The sequence below is a fragment of the Astyanax mexicanus genome, chromosome 15 (genome assembly GCF_023375975.1).
Source record: "Astyanax mexicanus isolate ESR-SI-001 chromosome 15, AstMex3_surface, whole genome shotgun sequence".
NCBI classification, from domain to species: Eukaryota; Metazoa; Chordata; class Actinopteri; order Characiformes; family Acestrorhamphidae; genus Astyanax; species Astyanax mexicanus.
The window spans coordinates 3,635,254-3,652,827 of record NC_064422.1 but is presented as its reverse complement, the minus strand read 5'-3'; the positions used below and the strand labels follow the sequence as shown (position 1 = coordinate 3,652,827).

General features: G+C 37.1%; 1 protein-coding gene across 3 annotated transcripts; it reads left to right on the top strand.

Moving 5' to 3' along the window:
* Positions 1–1,821: 1,821 nt before the first annotated feature.
* Positions 1,822–16,476, top strand: LOC103035168 (sulfotransferase 1C1). Of its 3 annotated transcripts, XM_015602066.3 has the most exons (8): positions 1,822–2,387; positions 7,490–7,570; positions 7,814–7,942; positions 10,148–10,245; positions 12,085–12,211; positions 12,377–12,471; positions 12,601–12,781; positions 14,054–16,476. In XM_015602066.3, the coding sequence occupies exons 1-8, from the start codon at positions 2,204–2,206 to the stop codon at positions 14,164–14,166; spliced, it is 1,008 nt and encodes a 335-aa protein (XP_015457552.2). In that variant the 5' UTR covers positions 1,822–2,203; the 3' UTR covers positions 14,167–16,476. The 3 variants fall into 3 exon arrangements, with proteins under 3 accessions (XP_015457552.2, XP_007235952.2, XP_022525099.1); XM_007235890.4 differs by lacking the exon at positions 7,490–7,570 and having other exon boundaries at positions 1,824–2,387; XM_022669378.2 differs by lacking the exon at positions 1,822–2,387 and having other exon boundaries at positions 7,556–7,570; positions 7,681–7,942.
* The last annotated feature ends 1,098 nt before the right edge of the window (positions 16,477–17,574 follow it).

Here is a 17,574-nt window from a genome sequence, read left to right as displayed (position 1 = left end):
ATATCCTAATCGAGTAATTTTGATAAAGTTGTAATTTAATATGAAAGACATATATAACTAAATACACTTGACTAAAGTATTTTGGAAAATAAATAAACTGAAATACTAATTCACACTCTGTAAAGTTTAAATAATGTATCATCATGTTAACCCATGCATCTTCCCTATTGGTTCCTGGTATCATTTATTTGTATAATGGTTATGTGGCCTCACTACTAACTCACCATCAGTGTGCAGTCTTACCCAACAGGGCTACCTTACCTTTGTCGTCGTACCTTTACCGTTTTTATGTATATTGTATTATTGTTAACTGTCTGGCCATAAACCATAAGTGTTGTAAGCCATAAGGGGAATTTATTTCTTTAAGAACTGCAATGCAATGGAAAAAAAGGCTGGGCTGTTTCATCCTCTATTAATAAGCATAATAAGCCTTGCCTAATTGAGCAATAATTATACATATTAAGTAGCTTATAAAAAAAAGTGACAATCCTCTTATCCTGTATATGTGTGCTAATTAAATACACAAGGGAAGGTAGCCCTTGTTGACAAGGCTACACACTGATGGTGATGGTGAGTTAGTGGGAAACACACCCATTATGCATAATGTATGTTCCTAATGATGACAAATTCAAACTCAGAATTGAACTAAACTGATTGATTTGAATCACAGTGTTCTAATACATTGCTTTAAAGTCTGAATAAAAACAGAAAAAGCCATGTGACTGGTTTTGTTTCGTCACATGGTTTCAGAGTGTTTAGAATGTTTTGGTATGTTCCTAAATGTACAGGCAGCTGATCAGGGATCAGAATGTTTCTAAATGAGAGTTACAAATCTGATATCTGATCTCAGAACTGGTTTGTTGTCAACTTGACATAAGACAACATTGCCACACTTAGATAGATACAAAGCCTACATTGCTTTATTATTTATTGTATGAACTTGAATAACTAAGTTAAACTCAATTATTGGAACATGTGAATAGAATTAATGTTAAGAAGTTATCTGTATTTTAATTCCAGGTTAAAACAACATGCAGAGAGGAGTCCAATGACAAATTGAAGTAAATTGTACATTTTATAGTGTGCAATCACTGAAATCAATGAGATTTTTGAGAAGAACTTGAGAGGAATGTCATTAAAAACATTGATCCTCACCTTTATTTTCTTGTGTTGATCTTTCACCAGCAAAACACATTTGTTGCAGAAACTGCAGGCCTCATGTGCTAAGACTTGCTTGGAATGCCTACTAAAATTTTGCATACACTCTGAAAAGTTGAAAAAAAGTTAAAAAGTTCTGTACACCCAAAAATTTCAGATATATTAAACCGCACATAATCAAAATCCCACGAACACTCTCTTAGTACATTGCAATCAAGCACAAGCACACCACTCTGCCCTGTGTCCCCTTTTAATTATGCAGATTATAATATACTAATTAGTATAAACAGGCCTTGGAATGATCTTATTAGGAAAAAGGTGAAAAAAAGGAACTTGCAAATTGGAGGTTTTCTTGAAGGTAGAGACGGAGTCATAGTTAACCTTTTTTTTTTTTTCGGAAGCCTTTACTTGAATCCAGTAAACACTCCCCAGGAAATAAAAGCTGGTACATCTTTGAAGTTGAGTTTACAGTATGTGGAGCTTTACCTAGTTGGCTCCAATGCACACATTGTTTTGCTAATCTTTTAGCGCTCTTTTTTGCGCCAAGAGCAAATCTTGCTGCTCCACTTTTCTGTAAAGCTGAGCACGTGTCAGACACTCCCCCACTTCTCCCCTGCATAAGCTCCAGATTGAGTGTTGAGATAATATTGTTGGAGAAATTGTGGAATTCATTTCTGGCCAGCTGAGGGTTAGGTTACATAAACGCCCTGGACTTTGGGAACCTGCAGAGCTGCTGTGACTTCCTGAGCAGAAAGAGAGAGAGAGAGAGAGAGAGAGAGAGAGCAAGAAAGAAGGTTAAGAGTGGAGGCAACAGAATCAGAACAGTTGTAGAGCAGACAGGCTGTTTCCTGTGCCTAAGATTTTCATTCCAGTGACAGGAGGAGTCGGCACCACAGAGGTCCAAGGTTACAGGGCTAGGACTTCATCTATTACCGGAGCAGAAAGTTAACAGACGGCACATGCAGTGTAAGAGAGTAAAGAAATCTAGGAAGGAAGGAAAGACAGCACAAGAACATTAAACTGCAGCACAGAGACCTGCTGTACAATGGAGGAAGATCCCAAGAGTTATGAAGATGCCATAAACATGGCAGCCAACCATATTCGTCGCTTTCCTCTGGTGGAGGTGCAGGGTGTACCCCTTATGAGTATGATCGCCGAGAAATGGAGCCTCATCTCGGCCTTTAACCCAGATCCCTCTGATTTGCTGATCTCCACCTACCCCAAAGCAGGTAAGAGAGTTTAGCAGTTACTCACATGTCCTGTCCCTTCCACATACGTAATATATGTACTATATGTTATGTATGCATTAGATTGTCATATAGTAAATATATGGTCATATAAAGTATAAACATATGTGCACATATTTTCTAAATATAAATGAAGCAGACACTGTAAAAAAATGTTGTGTATGTTCTGTATAATAAATGTGGGCTCAAATGAAATATAAAAGTAGTTACCCCAAAAACTAAAATTAATACATTTAATTTAACAAACCATGTTTAATATACAAATAAATGAGGCCAGGACAAGCTACTACAGCTAGAAACAATTGAAAAAGATACAATATTGATCTCAATATTGATATTTTTTCCCAATTCCTTATATACAATATGTTCAAAACTATTTATACCTTCCCGTTAAAGAACAGAAAAGGGACTGAAGTGTGCTGCTGAAGGTGCACCTGCTGCAGACGGGGGTTTGCTTGTGTAATCTTTAAATAAAAGCATTGGAAATAGAATGGAAGGATCTAGAGCTGCTGCACACGAGCCTGTCCAAACACATGGTACAAACTAATCTATCTAATTCCTTTAGTGTTTATGCATTCAGCTGCCTCATAAGTGTGAAAACTGATGTATAAATATGTCTCTGTTAGTAAATATTTTCTTTTAAGGGAATAATTACAATGGAGATCACAGACATTCACAGGCATTTTCTAAGGTGGTACTCCTGTAAATCTCCCATAGACATTTTCCATTGTAAACATGTTCAATATTTAACCTTTATATAAGGTAGCATTCTCATAAACTTTAGCTGAGGTTATTGTGACCTAGCTTTAAGAATTACATACCCATTTTATGTCATTTCTAGCAATAAGTATCATGAGGTTGCCCCCTTGTAATGTTTTGTTGAACAAAAGCAGTCTTTAATAGTCCTGCTGAATTTGTTGTAAATGTAAGTTCATATGCACAAGAGCTATAAAATACAAACTAGATGATAATAAGGCTACATTAATTAACAGTACTTACAATAGCATATCTCAACTAATTATTAACTGGTTATTTAACTAATGTCTCAATGCATTAGTAAGCATTAAAATAAAATCAACATTATTCAGCATTAAAATGTAGTCATTTCTAATGTCTTAACTAGTATCAATTATTAATTAGTAGAGACATTATTTAAACAAGTAACGATGTTTATTACTGTCATAAGTAATGTTTTTTGACCCTGACTGTAAACACTTGAGATGGGTTTTGCATTAGCATTACTGTAATGTTCTCTTGATATTAAGCTGCTGATTATGTTGAACTACTTTGTTTATGTTATTAGAGAATATTATATGACATTTTTATATGTATACATATATTAAATTCCAGGTTAGTAATTTAAATGATAGTACTGTAAACGTATTACAGTAAATATAAAGTTTTTCACAATTATTCAAATCTAAACATTTAAAAATATGAAGGTATTAAAAAGCCTCATGACACAAACAACCATTGACATTGATTGGAGATTTTCTACCCATTTCTCACATCTCACTTTATAAAAAAAAACTGTCAATGATAAATGTGGATCTGACCTGAGGTTTATGTCATTGTTCTTCTCGTTCCTGAAATCTTCTCTCTTCCTGAATATTGTGGTTTTCCTTAATACCAAGAACGCAAAGAATGGACTTATGTTCTTGAAAAGAACGTTCTTAACAAGATACCTTGCAAAAACAAACTCACAAATACAGAGGAACGGAAAGAGCATACAGTGCCCTCCATAATTATTGGCACCCCTGGTTAAGATGTGTTCTTTAGCTTCTCAGAAAAAAAGTAAAATACAACCTTTAACTCAAGTGAATTTATTCAGTAGGAAAAAAATCCCACATTAAGAAATAATTATTTAACATCAAATCATGTGTGCCACAATTATTAGCACCCCTGATGTTAATACTTTGTACAACCCCCTTTTGCCAACAAAACAGCACCTAATCTTCTCCTGTAATGTTTCACAAGATGGGAGAATACAGAAAGAGGGATCTTTGACCATTCCTCTTTGCACATTCTCTCTAAATCATCCAACGACCTGGGTCCTCTCCTCTGCACTCTCCTCTTCAGCTCACCCCACAGGTTCTCAATGGGGTTGAGGTCTGGGGGCTGAGATGGCCATGGGAGGAGCTTGATTCTGTGTGCGGTGAACCATTTCTGTGTAGATTTGGCCACATGTTTAGGGTCATTATCTTGCTGAAAGACCCAGTGACGACCCATCTTCAGCTTTCGGGCAGAAGCCACCAGATTTTGTTTTAAAATGTCCTGGTATTTTAGAGCATTCATGATGCCATGCACCCTAACAAGGTTCCCAGGGCCTTTAGAAGAGAAACAGGCCCACAGCATCACTGATCCCCCGCCGTATTTCACAGTGGGCATGAGGTGCTTTTCTGCATACTCAGCTCTTGTATTACGTCAGACCCACTAAGAGCATTTGTTGCCAAAAAGCTCTATCTTTGTTTCATCTGACCAAAGCACACGGTCCCAGTTGAAGTCATAGTACCGCTTAGCAAACTCCAAACGTTTGCGTTTATGATTGTGAGTGAGAAATGGTTTCTTCCGTGCATGCCTCCCAAACAGCTTGTTGGCATGTAGATAGCGCCTGATGGTTGTTTTGGAGACTTTGTGACCCCAAGAAGCTACAATTTGTTGCAATTCTGTAACAGTGAGCTTTGCTGAACTTTTTATTTCTCTTATCATCCTCCTCACTGTGCGTGGTGGCAAAATAAACTTGCGTCCTCGTCCAGGCTTGTTTACCACTGTTCCAGTTGTTTTAAACTTCTTAATAATTCCTCTGACAGTAGATATGGACAGGTGTAGGCGAGTAGCGATTTTCTTGTAGCCATTGCCTGACTTGTGAAGGTCAACACACATCTGCCTCACTTGAATGGTATGTTCCTTTGTCTTTCCCATGTTGAAGATAAATGGCCTCTGTGTTACGTCATATTTATACCCCAGGGAAACAGGAAGTTGTGAATTACTAATTAAATGTTCCTACATACTCTGATCAACTTCGTAAACTACTGTAGAAGTGACAGAAATACTTTTATTAAATTTATTTCCTAAGAATTGTTAGGGGTGCCAATAATTGTGGAACAGGTGATTTTATGAAGAATAATTATTTCTTAGTCAGGGATTTTATTTCCCCCTTAAAATTTACTTGAGTTAAAGGTTGGACTTTACTTTTTTTTCCCATCGTGGTCCTATATTATTTTGAACAAAACTCAATTTATGAGAAGCTAAAGAACACATCTTAACCAGGGGTGCCAATAATTATGGAGGGCACTGTATGTGTACCTGATATTTTATGATATTAAATAATAGTTCAGTAATAAAATCTGCCTCTTAGGTTAGTCACTATTATCCAAAGATAACAAGCTTAGCTAAAACTACCAGAGCAGAGTATACAGGCCTCACAATTTAACAGTATACCTATGGTAGTATAACCATTATATATACCATTGTTTGTATCAATTAAACTGTTTACAATTTGCCAGCAATACTATCCTTTCTTACCTCTTTTTTTAAAACCAGGACAGAGAATATTGTTTTTTTATTTGAAACATATTAATACAATTTAACAAACAGTATTGTGGGTCTGGTCAGCTTGTTCCTCCATTGTGTCTTGGTTGGGAAAATAGGAAGCGGAAGATCCAAGCACAAACATCCTGTCAAGAACTCAGCTAAGCCTAACCACCTTGCCTGTAGGTCATATTATTTTACTAACTAATTTATCATTAGTATCTGCAGTGTGATTGGTCAACAGTGTAACGTTTAATGTGTTGGTCACTTGCACCAAAAATTCTCTCTCAGTTTAACACATGTATCACAGTGTGACTGTGTACTAGCAATTTTACTGTTGCAGACACAGTTTCAGTGTGGGAATATCACACACTCCTGTCATCTTGATGGGTTGCTGTAAGGATGGTGAGTCTTTTTCTGATCTTGACATGAAAAAAATAACTGTTTTCAATATTATCTCCAGGTTTAGTTTTGGCTCATGGAAATTGTGTCACTGACACAAGTGATGGTTGTTCTCTTCAGCACTAAACAGGAAGCAGCCGCCACCATTCACTTAACCAGCGCTGCTCCACATTGTGCACTGTTTATTATTTTTCACTTTTTCCCCCAAACAAACACGTGACCAAAAGCTGCTTTTGTTTATGTTCCATTATTCAGCAGTGTCTAGGATTATTCCACCAGGAGCATGATGGGAAATATTATTTAAAGGTGTCTAATTGCAGTCTTGTAATTAGTGATCCTGAAGGATTCTCAGGGTGCGTCCCAACTGTGTACTAATTACTAATAATAACTAGTGATTGAGTATGTAGTATGGTGTAGTATAGATAAAAGTTTTAAAGTTCAGTTTACTCAATCCCAATAAATTATCAGAACCGATCGCTTTTTAGTTGTGGTTACACAGGACACTTTTGTCCCACAATGCAGTGCAAAATGGAAAGGGACCACATTCAAAAATTGACTGGTTCTAGGTATGTTTCATTGATATTTAAGTATACTAACTTTGATTATTTTGTCTGTACTAGATACTACAAACTTAAAAACTATTAATTATTATTAATTAGTATTCAAAGTCATCCAGGCAGGCAAAATACTGGGCCTGAGTTTGGTATCATTGTTGACACACATATTTCATAGTGCAGCACAACACCTTAATTTCATTGTAAAATGGCCACTACCATCAGGATCTGGTCCACAATATTAAAGTAGGTCTAAAAGCATAAAGCATAAATGTAGGAGAATCTCTCGCTATCTTTAAGAAACTCCTGAAGACAGAGCTCTTCAAAGAGCACTTATTCTCCTAACACCTCTAACAAACTACCTAATTCTAACCTCATCTCCTTCTTCCTCTTCTCTACTCCTCTATCCCATTATTTCCCTCTGACCTCCTTAAGGCCCTATCTATAGATGTTTTATTTTTAACTTCTATTGTTTTTGTACTTAACCTCTTCTATTATTTGCACTTCAATATTGTAAGTCGCTTTGGACAAAAGCATCTGCCAAATGTAATGTAATGTAATGTAAATGTAATAGTGTTTTCATCCCTGGCCCTGGAGGCATCCTGCCCTGCACATCACCTCCTCTGCTCCCAGCACAACTGACCCAAAGAATCAGGATTGAGAAGCATTGTGGACCAGGTACATATTTTAACTGCAGTGCTCTGATGTCATATTATAAGGATAATACAAATAATTGCCCACATCATGTTTCAATCGAAGTCTAATAACATTATGACCATTTGTTTAAGTCACTCAGGTCTTCACGCTGCCTGTTTCTCCTACATCCACCACATCTACTACAGGAATTAATTAAGAACTTTTTTACTTTTAAACCTGTTAAAGAGTAAAATGGGTGATTAATGATGCTTTGTTTTATCTCAGGCACCACCTGGACCCAGGAGATCATAGATTTGCTGCTGCACAACGGGGATGCTGAAGTTTGTAAGAGAGCTCCTACTGTTGAACGCATCCCCTTCTTGGAGATCCAGGCTCCTCCTCCTATTCCATCTGGTACCGAAACACCACTTTACTGACCATTGCATATATCGTCACTGTCCAAAGAAAAACAAGAGACACATTTTTGTCTATTTTTACACAAGCTGTTCCTAACAGTGTGTCCAAATGTCTTGATAAATGTTGAAGGTTAAGAAGATTTGATCTTTTTTCTGTAAAGTTGCTGTTTTGAAGATATATGGTTTTTGTTGGACAGTGACAATTTATTTACCACACTCTCATTAGCAGGGCTGGGAGGTCACTTTAAAATGGTTATCTGGTAAATATTACTGATTACCTTTTCAAAAATGTAATTGGTGTAACACGGAAGCAGAGGCAGGATGCAAATGCAAGTCTTTATTTTCCATAGTGAAAATAAACAAAGAACAAAAACCATATGGAATAATATAAAGAAAAGGTAACTAAAACAAAACACTATGAAACAGAGGATAAACTAAAAGACTGAAACAAACAAGCAAAAATAACAAACAAAGAAACAAACTACATAAAGCAAACCAGGAAAACTGAAGACAAAAAACACAGCAGGTCTGAGGCTAAACAATACAGACAAACAAGATCCGGACAGGGTAACAGGACACGGTCAAACAAAAAGCAGGACACAGAACAAAGGAGTTAATGAGGGGGCGGAATTACAAATGAGACACAAAGTGATAACACTAATGACTAGGGCAGGGCTAGGGCGGGGCTAGGGTGGAGACTGGTGTCAGGGATGACCCAGGCAGGGAGACGAGGAGGCGGACACAAATGCAGGTAAGGGAAAAATGAATGATTTAATAAATAAATAACAAGTAAACAATGAAACAAGTAACGTAAACATGTAACCAAGATAAACGAATAATCAAAAACCAAAACAACGAGTGAAACTAGAGAACATAAACCTAAACAAACAAGAAGTACTTATGATAAACTAACAGAATAAATACAAGTAGCTAATCTAGAAAATAAACACAAAGCAGGGATATATACAAGGAGCTTAGGGAGACGGAAATAAACAGGAAACTAGAAACATAAAACTAGAGATAAACACATAGACTAAGGCGTGAGGAACAGAGGCAATGAAACACAGAGAAAGACGAACGACAGGGGAAGGTGCAAAGACCGACAGAGACAAAGTGGCAGAGGGCTATTTAAAGAAACAGGAAACGCACTATAATTGGAAACACCTGGGGAAGGGGCGGAGCTACAAATGAGACAAGTGGTGGAAAGGTACTGAGACGGGAGACACAGGGGAGCATAGGTCACGTGGGGAAGACACACAGAGACACGAGACGAGACCAGGATGTGACAACTGGACAATAAGAAAACAATGCCATGTGCTCAAAAAAGCACATGGCTGGAAACACAAGACAGGAAAACAGGGCAGGAGCACAGAAAACCAAAAGAGGGAAAAACACAAGACAGACAGACTAATGTGTGACAATTGGAAAATAATCTCAAGGATTAGTTTTTTAAGTTAACTTAACCTGATTACTTTGGCTTACCTTTAAATTACTTTTGGATTACTTCTCTTTGAAATACTAATAAAGAAAACAATTAAATATTATAAAAATTATATAACATATACATCTTCACCAAATACCAAAAGGTCTTCATGAAATGAACCCTGTCTGCTTGATATTGACCATCACAGCTGGAACCGACCCTCATTTCCCAAATGGGAACTTCACTGGCAAAAAACTGAAATCTTACACAGTTACTGAATTCATGTATTATGTATTATGTGACAGTGTCATCTGTTACTAACCAACCCTGTCTTTAGGCCCCACAAACCTGTGCAGATATCGCTTCTGCAGAGGAATTGAATAACGTGGGCCGATGCCAATATCCTATAGTCGATATCGTACATTTCTGACAGTGGAAACACAAACGTCAATAAATGTAGAATCTTGTGCTAAAATCCCCTGTATCAGAATTACAGAGAAAAATAACATTACTTTATTTTTATAGGGTTACCAAAATTGTAAAAGTAATTAAATTTATAAGTTTTAGTGCAATATATCTTTGAATATTGTCTTCAAACATTGGTTAGATGAAAACACCTCCTTAATGGTAATATGTCTTTTAGCAATCATCTGCCCATAATGTCTTTTATAATTTTCTGTCCAGTTCCAAACTGGACTTTAGGCCAGATATCTGGCATCTTATCTATGGCCTTGTCTTATGTAAAAAAATATATATATATATTCTACTTATATTCCCCAGGCCTCGAACTTCTCACGATCATGAAACCTCCCAGGGTCATCAAGACACACCTGCCCATCCAGCTGGTTCCTGAAGGCTTCTGGAAAAATAAATGCAAGGTCAGAATGCAGGTGTTTTTCAGACTGGTGTTTTTGCCGTGTATGATTTGGAGATAACGTCAAATTATAATAAAGCTTTATACTGAAATTTGAACCATGATAACCACAATATTGTTAATCCTTGTTCATGTAGTATAACTTGAATGTTATAATATATTTAATAGGTAATCTAATAGTAAAACATAAAAAAAAAATAGTTTCTTTAGTTTTGTGCTAACAAGCAATGGAAGCGTAACCATGGCAATTTATCACCAATAAATAATGATAAAAACATCCTAATTTTTATTGGCACTTATGTAGCCAATATTATGGAACCAATATCAAATAAAGCATATTTAAACTCCAGTTTTAAACATTTTAGGCTCAGAGCTTTGGCTGTAACTCACCAGTCTCACCAGTCAATCAGCTGTAGCAGTAATGCAGCGTCTGTACTGCTTAAAACTGTTTACTGTAGAAAAATATATGGTTTCTTTGCTTTTTAGCAAAATACATTATTCTGTTTTCCAAAATTAAAGGAATATCTTGGCTAAGGAGTTACTATATTTAATATAATTTTTTATTTATTTATTTTTTTACTTCCACTTATTTTGGACTCACTCACTGGCTCCATCTAGGGATGCAGTCATAGACCACTGCAGTCATCCTTCATTCTGTAGTCCTCGTATGCCCATGTATGGTGTTCTATGTCTAAGCTGAAATTCTCAATGGGCAAAAACAAATTGCCACACAACTATCACATTCTGTGGTAAATGAATATGTTCAGAACCTTATATGATATATTTAATCAGTTAAAATGTTGCTTTATCAATTTAATTTGCATAAAGTTGAAAAAAAAAACTCAAGTCGATTTGTCTCTCTGTTGCTGCATTGCCAGTATGTACGCAGGGTTAAACTAATGAAAGAGGGTTTGACTGACACGATTTCTACAAGATTTGTTTTGCTGAATTTTAGGAGTTACAAGTCGAATACAGTATTCACAGAGAGTTTCACACGACATTATAATATATATAGACTCCATTTAGAGACCTGAATCAGATACTGGCTAGCTACCTTCTTAGTTAAATCTGTGCACATTTCTAAATGGAAAGCTTTACTTGGCTTGGTCGGCTAAAACCCCTGAGCTTAATGTAGCTTAGCCACCCAGGTAACAATTAATGCCCATTTCTCCAGTAGAAATCTTGTAATTTTATACATCAGGACTAAACAGTGTAGCTATGGCAAATGAGCCATATGGCTAGAGGTTTTAATAAAAAGCCAATATGCTTTTTGTGAATTCTCTACTAGTGGAATGGGCGCTAACTTTCAGCTGGGTAGACAAATTAGGGAACTACTCATACAACAAGCCATTTTAATAAAAAGCTGATATGCTATTTGTTATGCGATTTTTCATGAGTAATTTCTCTACTAGTGGAATGGGTGCTAATGTATTAGCTAGGTAGTTCTGTCAAATTGTGTTGCCTTGTCAATGAGCTCAGTTTATATAATGCCTCAGAGAAAAACTGTTAAAAACTGTGGGTGTTTAAATTAACAGAGCCACCAACTAGCACATATCGATTAGTAGAACTTGACAGAACACCCACAACACACTTAACTAAGCTAAGCTGGCCAACGTAAATATATGCTTTGTAATTTGAGAATAATCATTGAAGTTGATCTAAAACAAGAAATATTTATAAACACCTGTTTTGTTGACTTTGTTGAGCTACTTGTATTTTTCTTGTGAAGTAAGATGATAATTTTACCATCTTTAACAACCGATTACAAGCAAAGCCATACATTTCCACAATATAAGTACCAACATTGTTTTTGCCTACTAAAACACAACTTTTGGTTCTGCAGGTGATTTACGTGGCTCGAAACGCTAAGGACAACCTGGTCAGCTACTACCACTTTGACCGAATGAATAAGACTCAGCCAGAACCAGGAACCTGGGACGAATACATCCAGAAGTTCATGAAGGGAAATTGTGAGAAATAAAAAAAAACATTCTGTATTATGGTAGATCTGAAGATTTAACTGTGGTCAAGAATTAACTGTGGTTAAGTTGGAACCTAATACATTTTCTTTTCTTATATATATATATATATATATATATATATATATATATATATATATATATATATACCCACAGTGGGCTGGGGTTCATGGTATGACCATGTGAAAGGATACTGGAAGGAAAGAGAGAAGAGGAACATACTTTACCTTTTCTTTGAGGACATGAAAGAGGTACAGTGTGGGTGCAGCATGCTTTTAGAGGGTTTTATAAGCATCAATATTGCATAGCAGCTCTGATAACTGGGTTCCATTAGACCTTCATCTCATAATTCATGTTCTTCCCCCACCCTTTATCTCCAGAACCCTCGCCGGGAGGTGGAACGGATCATGCGCTACCTGGATCTGTCAGTGAGTGAAGACGTGATTGAAAAGATTGTGCAACTGACATCCTTTAAAGTCATGAAGGACAATCCGATGGCCAACTACACTTTTATCCCAAAAGTAGTGTTTGACCACTCCGTCTCCGCCTTCATGAGAAAAGGTTAGTGAGTACAGTAAACAGATCTGGGTATTAAAACAGATTTACAGAATGGATTAAATTCCAGTGCACAGCAACCCAATTTGATTTGATGCGATTAATTTAGGAATAGTTCAGTTACAATTCCAGGTTTTGTTCAAATATCAAAGTGATTTTCAGAGTAATAATGTTGTAATTGTACAAGGTATTTACCTAAAGAATTAACTCAAGACAGTTATATTAATTATAAAAAGCAATGTTAGACTGCAATATTTTCAGAAGCTTCGGTTAAACAGGTTAACTACTCACAGCACTGAAATGTGCTCAGAGAGTAAATCCATTTATAGAATCACAGTTTGAAACCCAGCCACATGAATAAAACTGCTATGAAACTACATTATGGTGAGCCCTCTAAACTGAACATCTAATTAACATAGCCACGTCCCATAGACAGCTGCATTACATCCCATTCAACAATGGAATGAAGCTGAACCACAGAAGAGAAGCTGAAAATGGCGGAATATGGATTTATAGAACTCTAAATTACAGTGAGGTTGATTATTTGAATTAAAAAACATCACAGACACGCCCATACGGACACGCCCACACGCGAGAGATCCGACACAGCGACATGAGTTGAATAAAAGCACCCGTAGACGTGTACCTTTATAAAAGAGGCCACAACACCCATAAAACCACATACAAACACTCCGGTGCCACCACAATACACTCCAGCCAAAACTGGGGAATAAATGCTTGTGAACATTACAGTGTTTAAATAAATAATAATTAAGGGTAAAGCAGCTCTGAAACTTAATTAAACTGTGAAACAGATGTTTTTACTGTGTTTTTTTTACAGAAAACACAGGAAAAAAAACTTTTTTTTTCTACAGTTATATTCTGTAAAAAATGTTTTGTTTTTTTTACAGTGCAGAAGGCTTTAGTAACTTTGAGTGAGAATAGAACTGGTCGTTAACTGTAAAACTTCAGCATGTCTTGGACCCCTTGTAATTGTGGAGGAAACAAAGGGGCTAATTACAGCCTTTTTTGAACATTTTATGTCAATGTTTTTTTTCAGATGGGATTGGGGAATAGTGGCCAAACCTTGAGAACTGAATAATTACTTTAACAAAACAAGTCATTGCAGACAAACCAGACTATGGTTCAGTGGATTCAAGGTTTATGGCAATTTTCACACGATATTTTGGTTTGTACCAAACAAGGCAGGAGTTAAAGCACACTAACTGTTCTTTCCCAGATCAGATGGTTAACAACTTTTACTTCATGTTTTTTTAGGGGAGGTTGGAGACTGGATCAACCATTTCACTCCAGCTCAATCCCAAATGTTTGATGAGGACTATGTCAGACAAATGGCGGACGTGGACATGCCCTTTCGCACCAGCCTCTAAGCATCTACTTCGTCAAGAACTCCGAATCGCCCCCTCAGCCAGCCCTGGATCTCCAAATCTGGGGTTTCAGTTAGCGTGGACACACCAAGAAGACACTTTATTCAAGTCTGATTCCTGCTGAACTTATAATAATATAGCTTACAAACCCACCGTCCACTCTGTCAGTGATCCTTAACTCGTAGCTCCATCTTGCTGCACATTTGGTGATGCACAGGTTGTGTTTGCCTTCATCCAGACCTTCATCAGTGGTCAGGTTGTGACCTGAGATCCAATCTTGACTGGATATCCAGAGACACTCTTAAGTAGGGGTGGGACAAAATATCAATATTGCGATATATTGTAACGTTTATGTTTGATATATTATCAATAGGTGGGATCAAATATCAATATTTTTATTTAAACATAAGCTTTCTAAACTCCCCAAGACTCGCCCTCCTTACTAAAGTTACGTGGTGGCACTAATCAATTGAATAGGGTAAAACTGCAGTGAAGAATATTGGTTGTGAAATTCTGTGGAACTGACACCAATGAATCCATAATTCCTGGTATTTGCTTATTTAGGAGTATTTTATCCTCTTTAGTTACACAGACGCTGTGAAGTATCGTAGAAAATTGTCTCTTGATATGCAGTATATTGAGTATTGCAGAATCACAGTATCGAAATAATATTGTATTGTGAGATGCCCTTTAATTCCCACCCCTACTCTTGAGCTGGAAGATGTCAGTGTTTGTGGCTGAGAAGAGAACACTTCACCACCCAGAACAACTCTAATCAACAGTGATTTTGAGGTAAAAAAAAATGGTTCTATTCCTGGATGGATCGTGTCCAGCATGGTTTTGTTGGGTTTGGCCCTCTACAGCCAGAACTAATGACCACTAGTGTAGAACATTGGGCATAAAAATGTTGTATAGCTTAATAGGGACTTGTAAGCTACACCATATAGACAAAAGTATGTGGACACCCTTTCTGATTATTGACTACATCAGCCATATTCTGTTTCTCATAGGGTGTATCTTGCCTCCAACTGGTCATGAAAAATAAGAAAGCACTAACTGTTTGTGCACACCGCAAGCGTCGAAAGCAACACAGAAGTCCTCATTTTCAATGAGAGTCAGTGATGCAAGCATGAGCGAAGCAAAGTAGGCAAATACAACAACCTGATTAAGTTAAGCTTTGCTCAACTTTATACTAATGAACAGTGACGCATGGTGGCAACTACCAGTCAGAAAGCAGGGCTGCACATTCCCTCGAAACTGCACCTCTGACTTTTGGTTCCTACTGAAGATTTGTTCCCTTTAATTCATGGTGTAGTTCCCCACAATCTCTCACATACCTAAAGTGCAATAATATATTTATTATTCAGGTCAATGTTTTAATCTACACTATACACACAAAAGAGCTGCTATAGACTGTTCAATGCTGCTATAGACTGCTCAGAACTGTCCCAGTCAGTTGTTCATACATTGAGTCAAGGAACAACAACAGCTCAGTTATAAAGCAGTAGATGCCAACACTCCGAGAACACGCAGGGGTAGCTCTAAAAGTCAGTCATTTCCCCAAACTGTTTGCGTCAACACACTGGTGCCATTGTGGTTACATTGCAGAGAGACACAGACATACAAACGCACACTCACTATGATTTAACCACACTCTTTGCTTACAAGTATAATAATCAAACACAACCTCCAATATAAAGTTTTTTTTAAACACACATGAGCAGTACAGTCCAACCCGGCATATGCTGCACTGGTTAACTGTACGTTGTGGGTGTAGGTCTGTATTAATGCTCATGGTTTTAGACTGGGTTGTAATGATCAGGTGTGCACATACTATTGGTTGTATAGTGTGGGTGAACCTCATAACATTGCCTGTATATGGAAGCACAGAGTATGGATTTCTAAAAAAGTGGATGATGTGTGTATATTTATAATAATCAGAAATGATAAGTAGGTATTATGAATGTTAAACAGAATCTCAGATGGTTCACTGGTGCACTATACAAACCAAAGCAGAGCCAGCTCTTCTGAAACACCAAAGAAAGTAGCATATTATCTTATCATCCATACTGTCTAAATGTATTCATCATCTGTGGCTTGAGAAATGAATGCAAATCTGTAGAATCTGTAGAATCAGTCTGGACTGGAGGTGGCTTCCCTTTGACGACGGAGGGGAGCAGTTGAGTATCTAACTGGCCTTTTGGGTGGAGTTTTAAATGAGGTCTTTTAACCAAACTATAGTAACTAAAACCTGTTTAGTTGCTTTGCAAAATATATAACCAAAACAGTTTATTAATAAACATTTACAGTTCATATCTGTGCAGTGAGTTATTTTTGTGACTTCTCTATGATATCAACCCTTCCAGAAATGTAATAGATGCACATATATAAGATAAACTAAACCATATATATATATATATATATATATATATATCAGTGGCAGACCGTGCTTACTGGCCATGGGCCTTCACTAGACATAGTCAAATGAAAAAGTGACCGTAATATTAAAGACACCTCCATTCCACTGTTGTCATAATCGCGTGTAATATGTGCAACATATTACTATACTGTATATATCTGCTTTATCATTATAACCACCAAATGCCACGTCAGTTAGAAGTCCAAACATCACAATACAGCTGCTCCTTGCCTTTTAATTCCAAAACAAGCTCCTTTTCGATAGCAATTGAAGCCAGTGCAGATAGTCTGGACTGTCCTGATGTGTTCCTTGCGTAGGTCTTAATACGTTTGAGTGCAGAAAACGTTCTTTCCACAGAAGCAGTAGAAACCGGAATAGTTAGAATTAAACTGGTCAGTAAATATAGCTGGTGCATAGTGTCCTTAAGTCCATTGCGTTGAAGGAAGATATGAAGGTCAGTTGGAGATTTGCCTTGAAAATCGTTCATGGAGTACATCACAGAGAGCTCGGTTTTCAGCCGCGGAAGGTCAAAATGAGACCCGAAGCTATCTGTCAGGCGTGCGAAAGCAGTGTCAGGGAAAGCAGTCTTAAAATTACTGAACTGCTGTGGGTCCAGGATTGAAAGAAATTAATGTTTTTCATGGTCCTTAAAACGGTCCTGCACTTGATTTAGTATACATACATATACATATATCTAAAATATTTCCATGCAGCGCCTTGTAGTGTGCACGAGCATCCGTGTGGGTTCTCCGTGCAGTTGGCTCTCTGGTCTCTGCCACCGTCGTATCATATATTTGATCAAAATGTTCTCTCTGCTGCTCAATAAAAGTGCAAAACTCCTCCACCTTAGCCAAGCAAAAGTGCATGTCAAAACTCTTACTTTGTAAAATATCAAAAAGTACATCTGCGTGGCCAAAGATATCTTTGAAGGTCACAAGAAAAAAGTTGAAGACAAAGTTTTCCAGGTGTGATAAGTATCCATCAGCACTGTG

Coding starts and splice junctions, on each gene's coding strand:
- LOC103035168 (XM_015602066.3), top strand. CDS start 2,204: ATGGAGGAAGATCCCAAGAGTTATGAAGATGCCATAAACATGGCAGCC. Junction 10,246..12,084: donor TCTGGAAAAATAAATGCAAG/GTCAGAATGCAG, acceptor TTGGTTCTGCAG/GTGATTTACGTGGCTCGAAA. Junction 12,212..12,376: donor GAAGTTCATGAAGGGAAATT/GTGAGAAATAAA, acceptor ATATACCCACAG/TGGGCTGGGGTTCATGGTAT.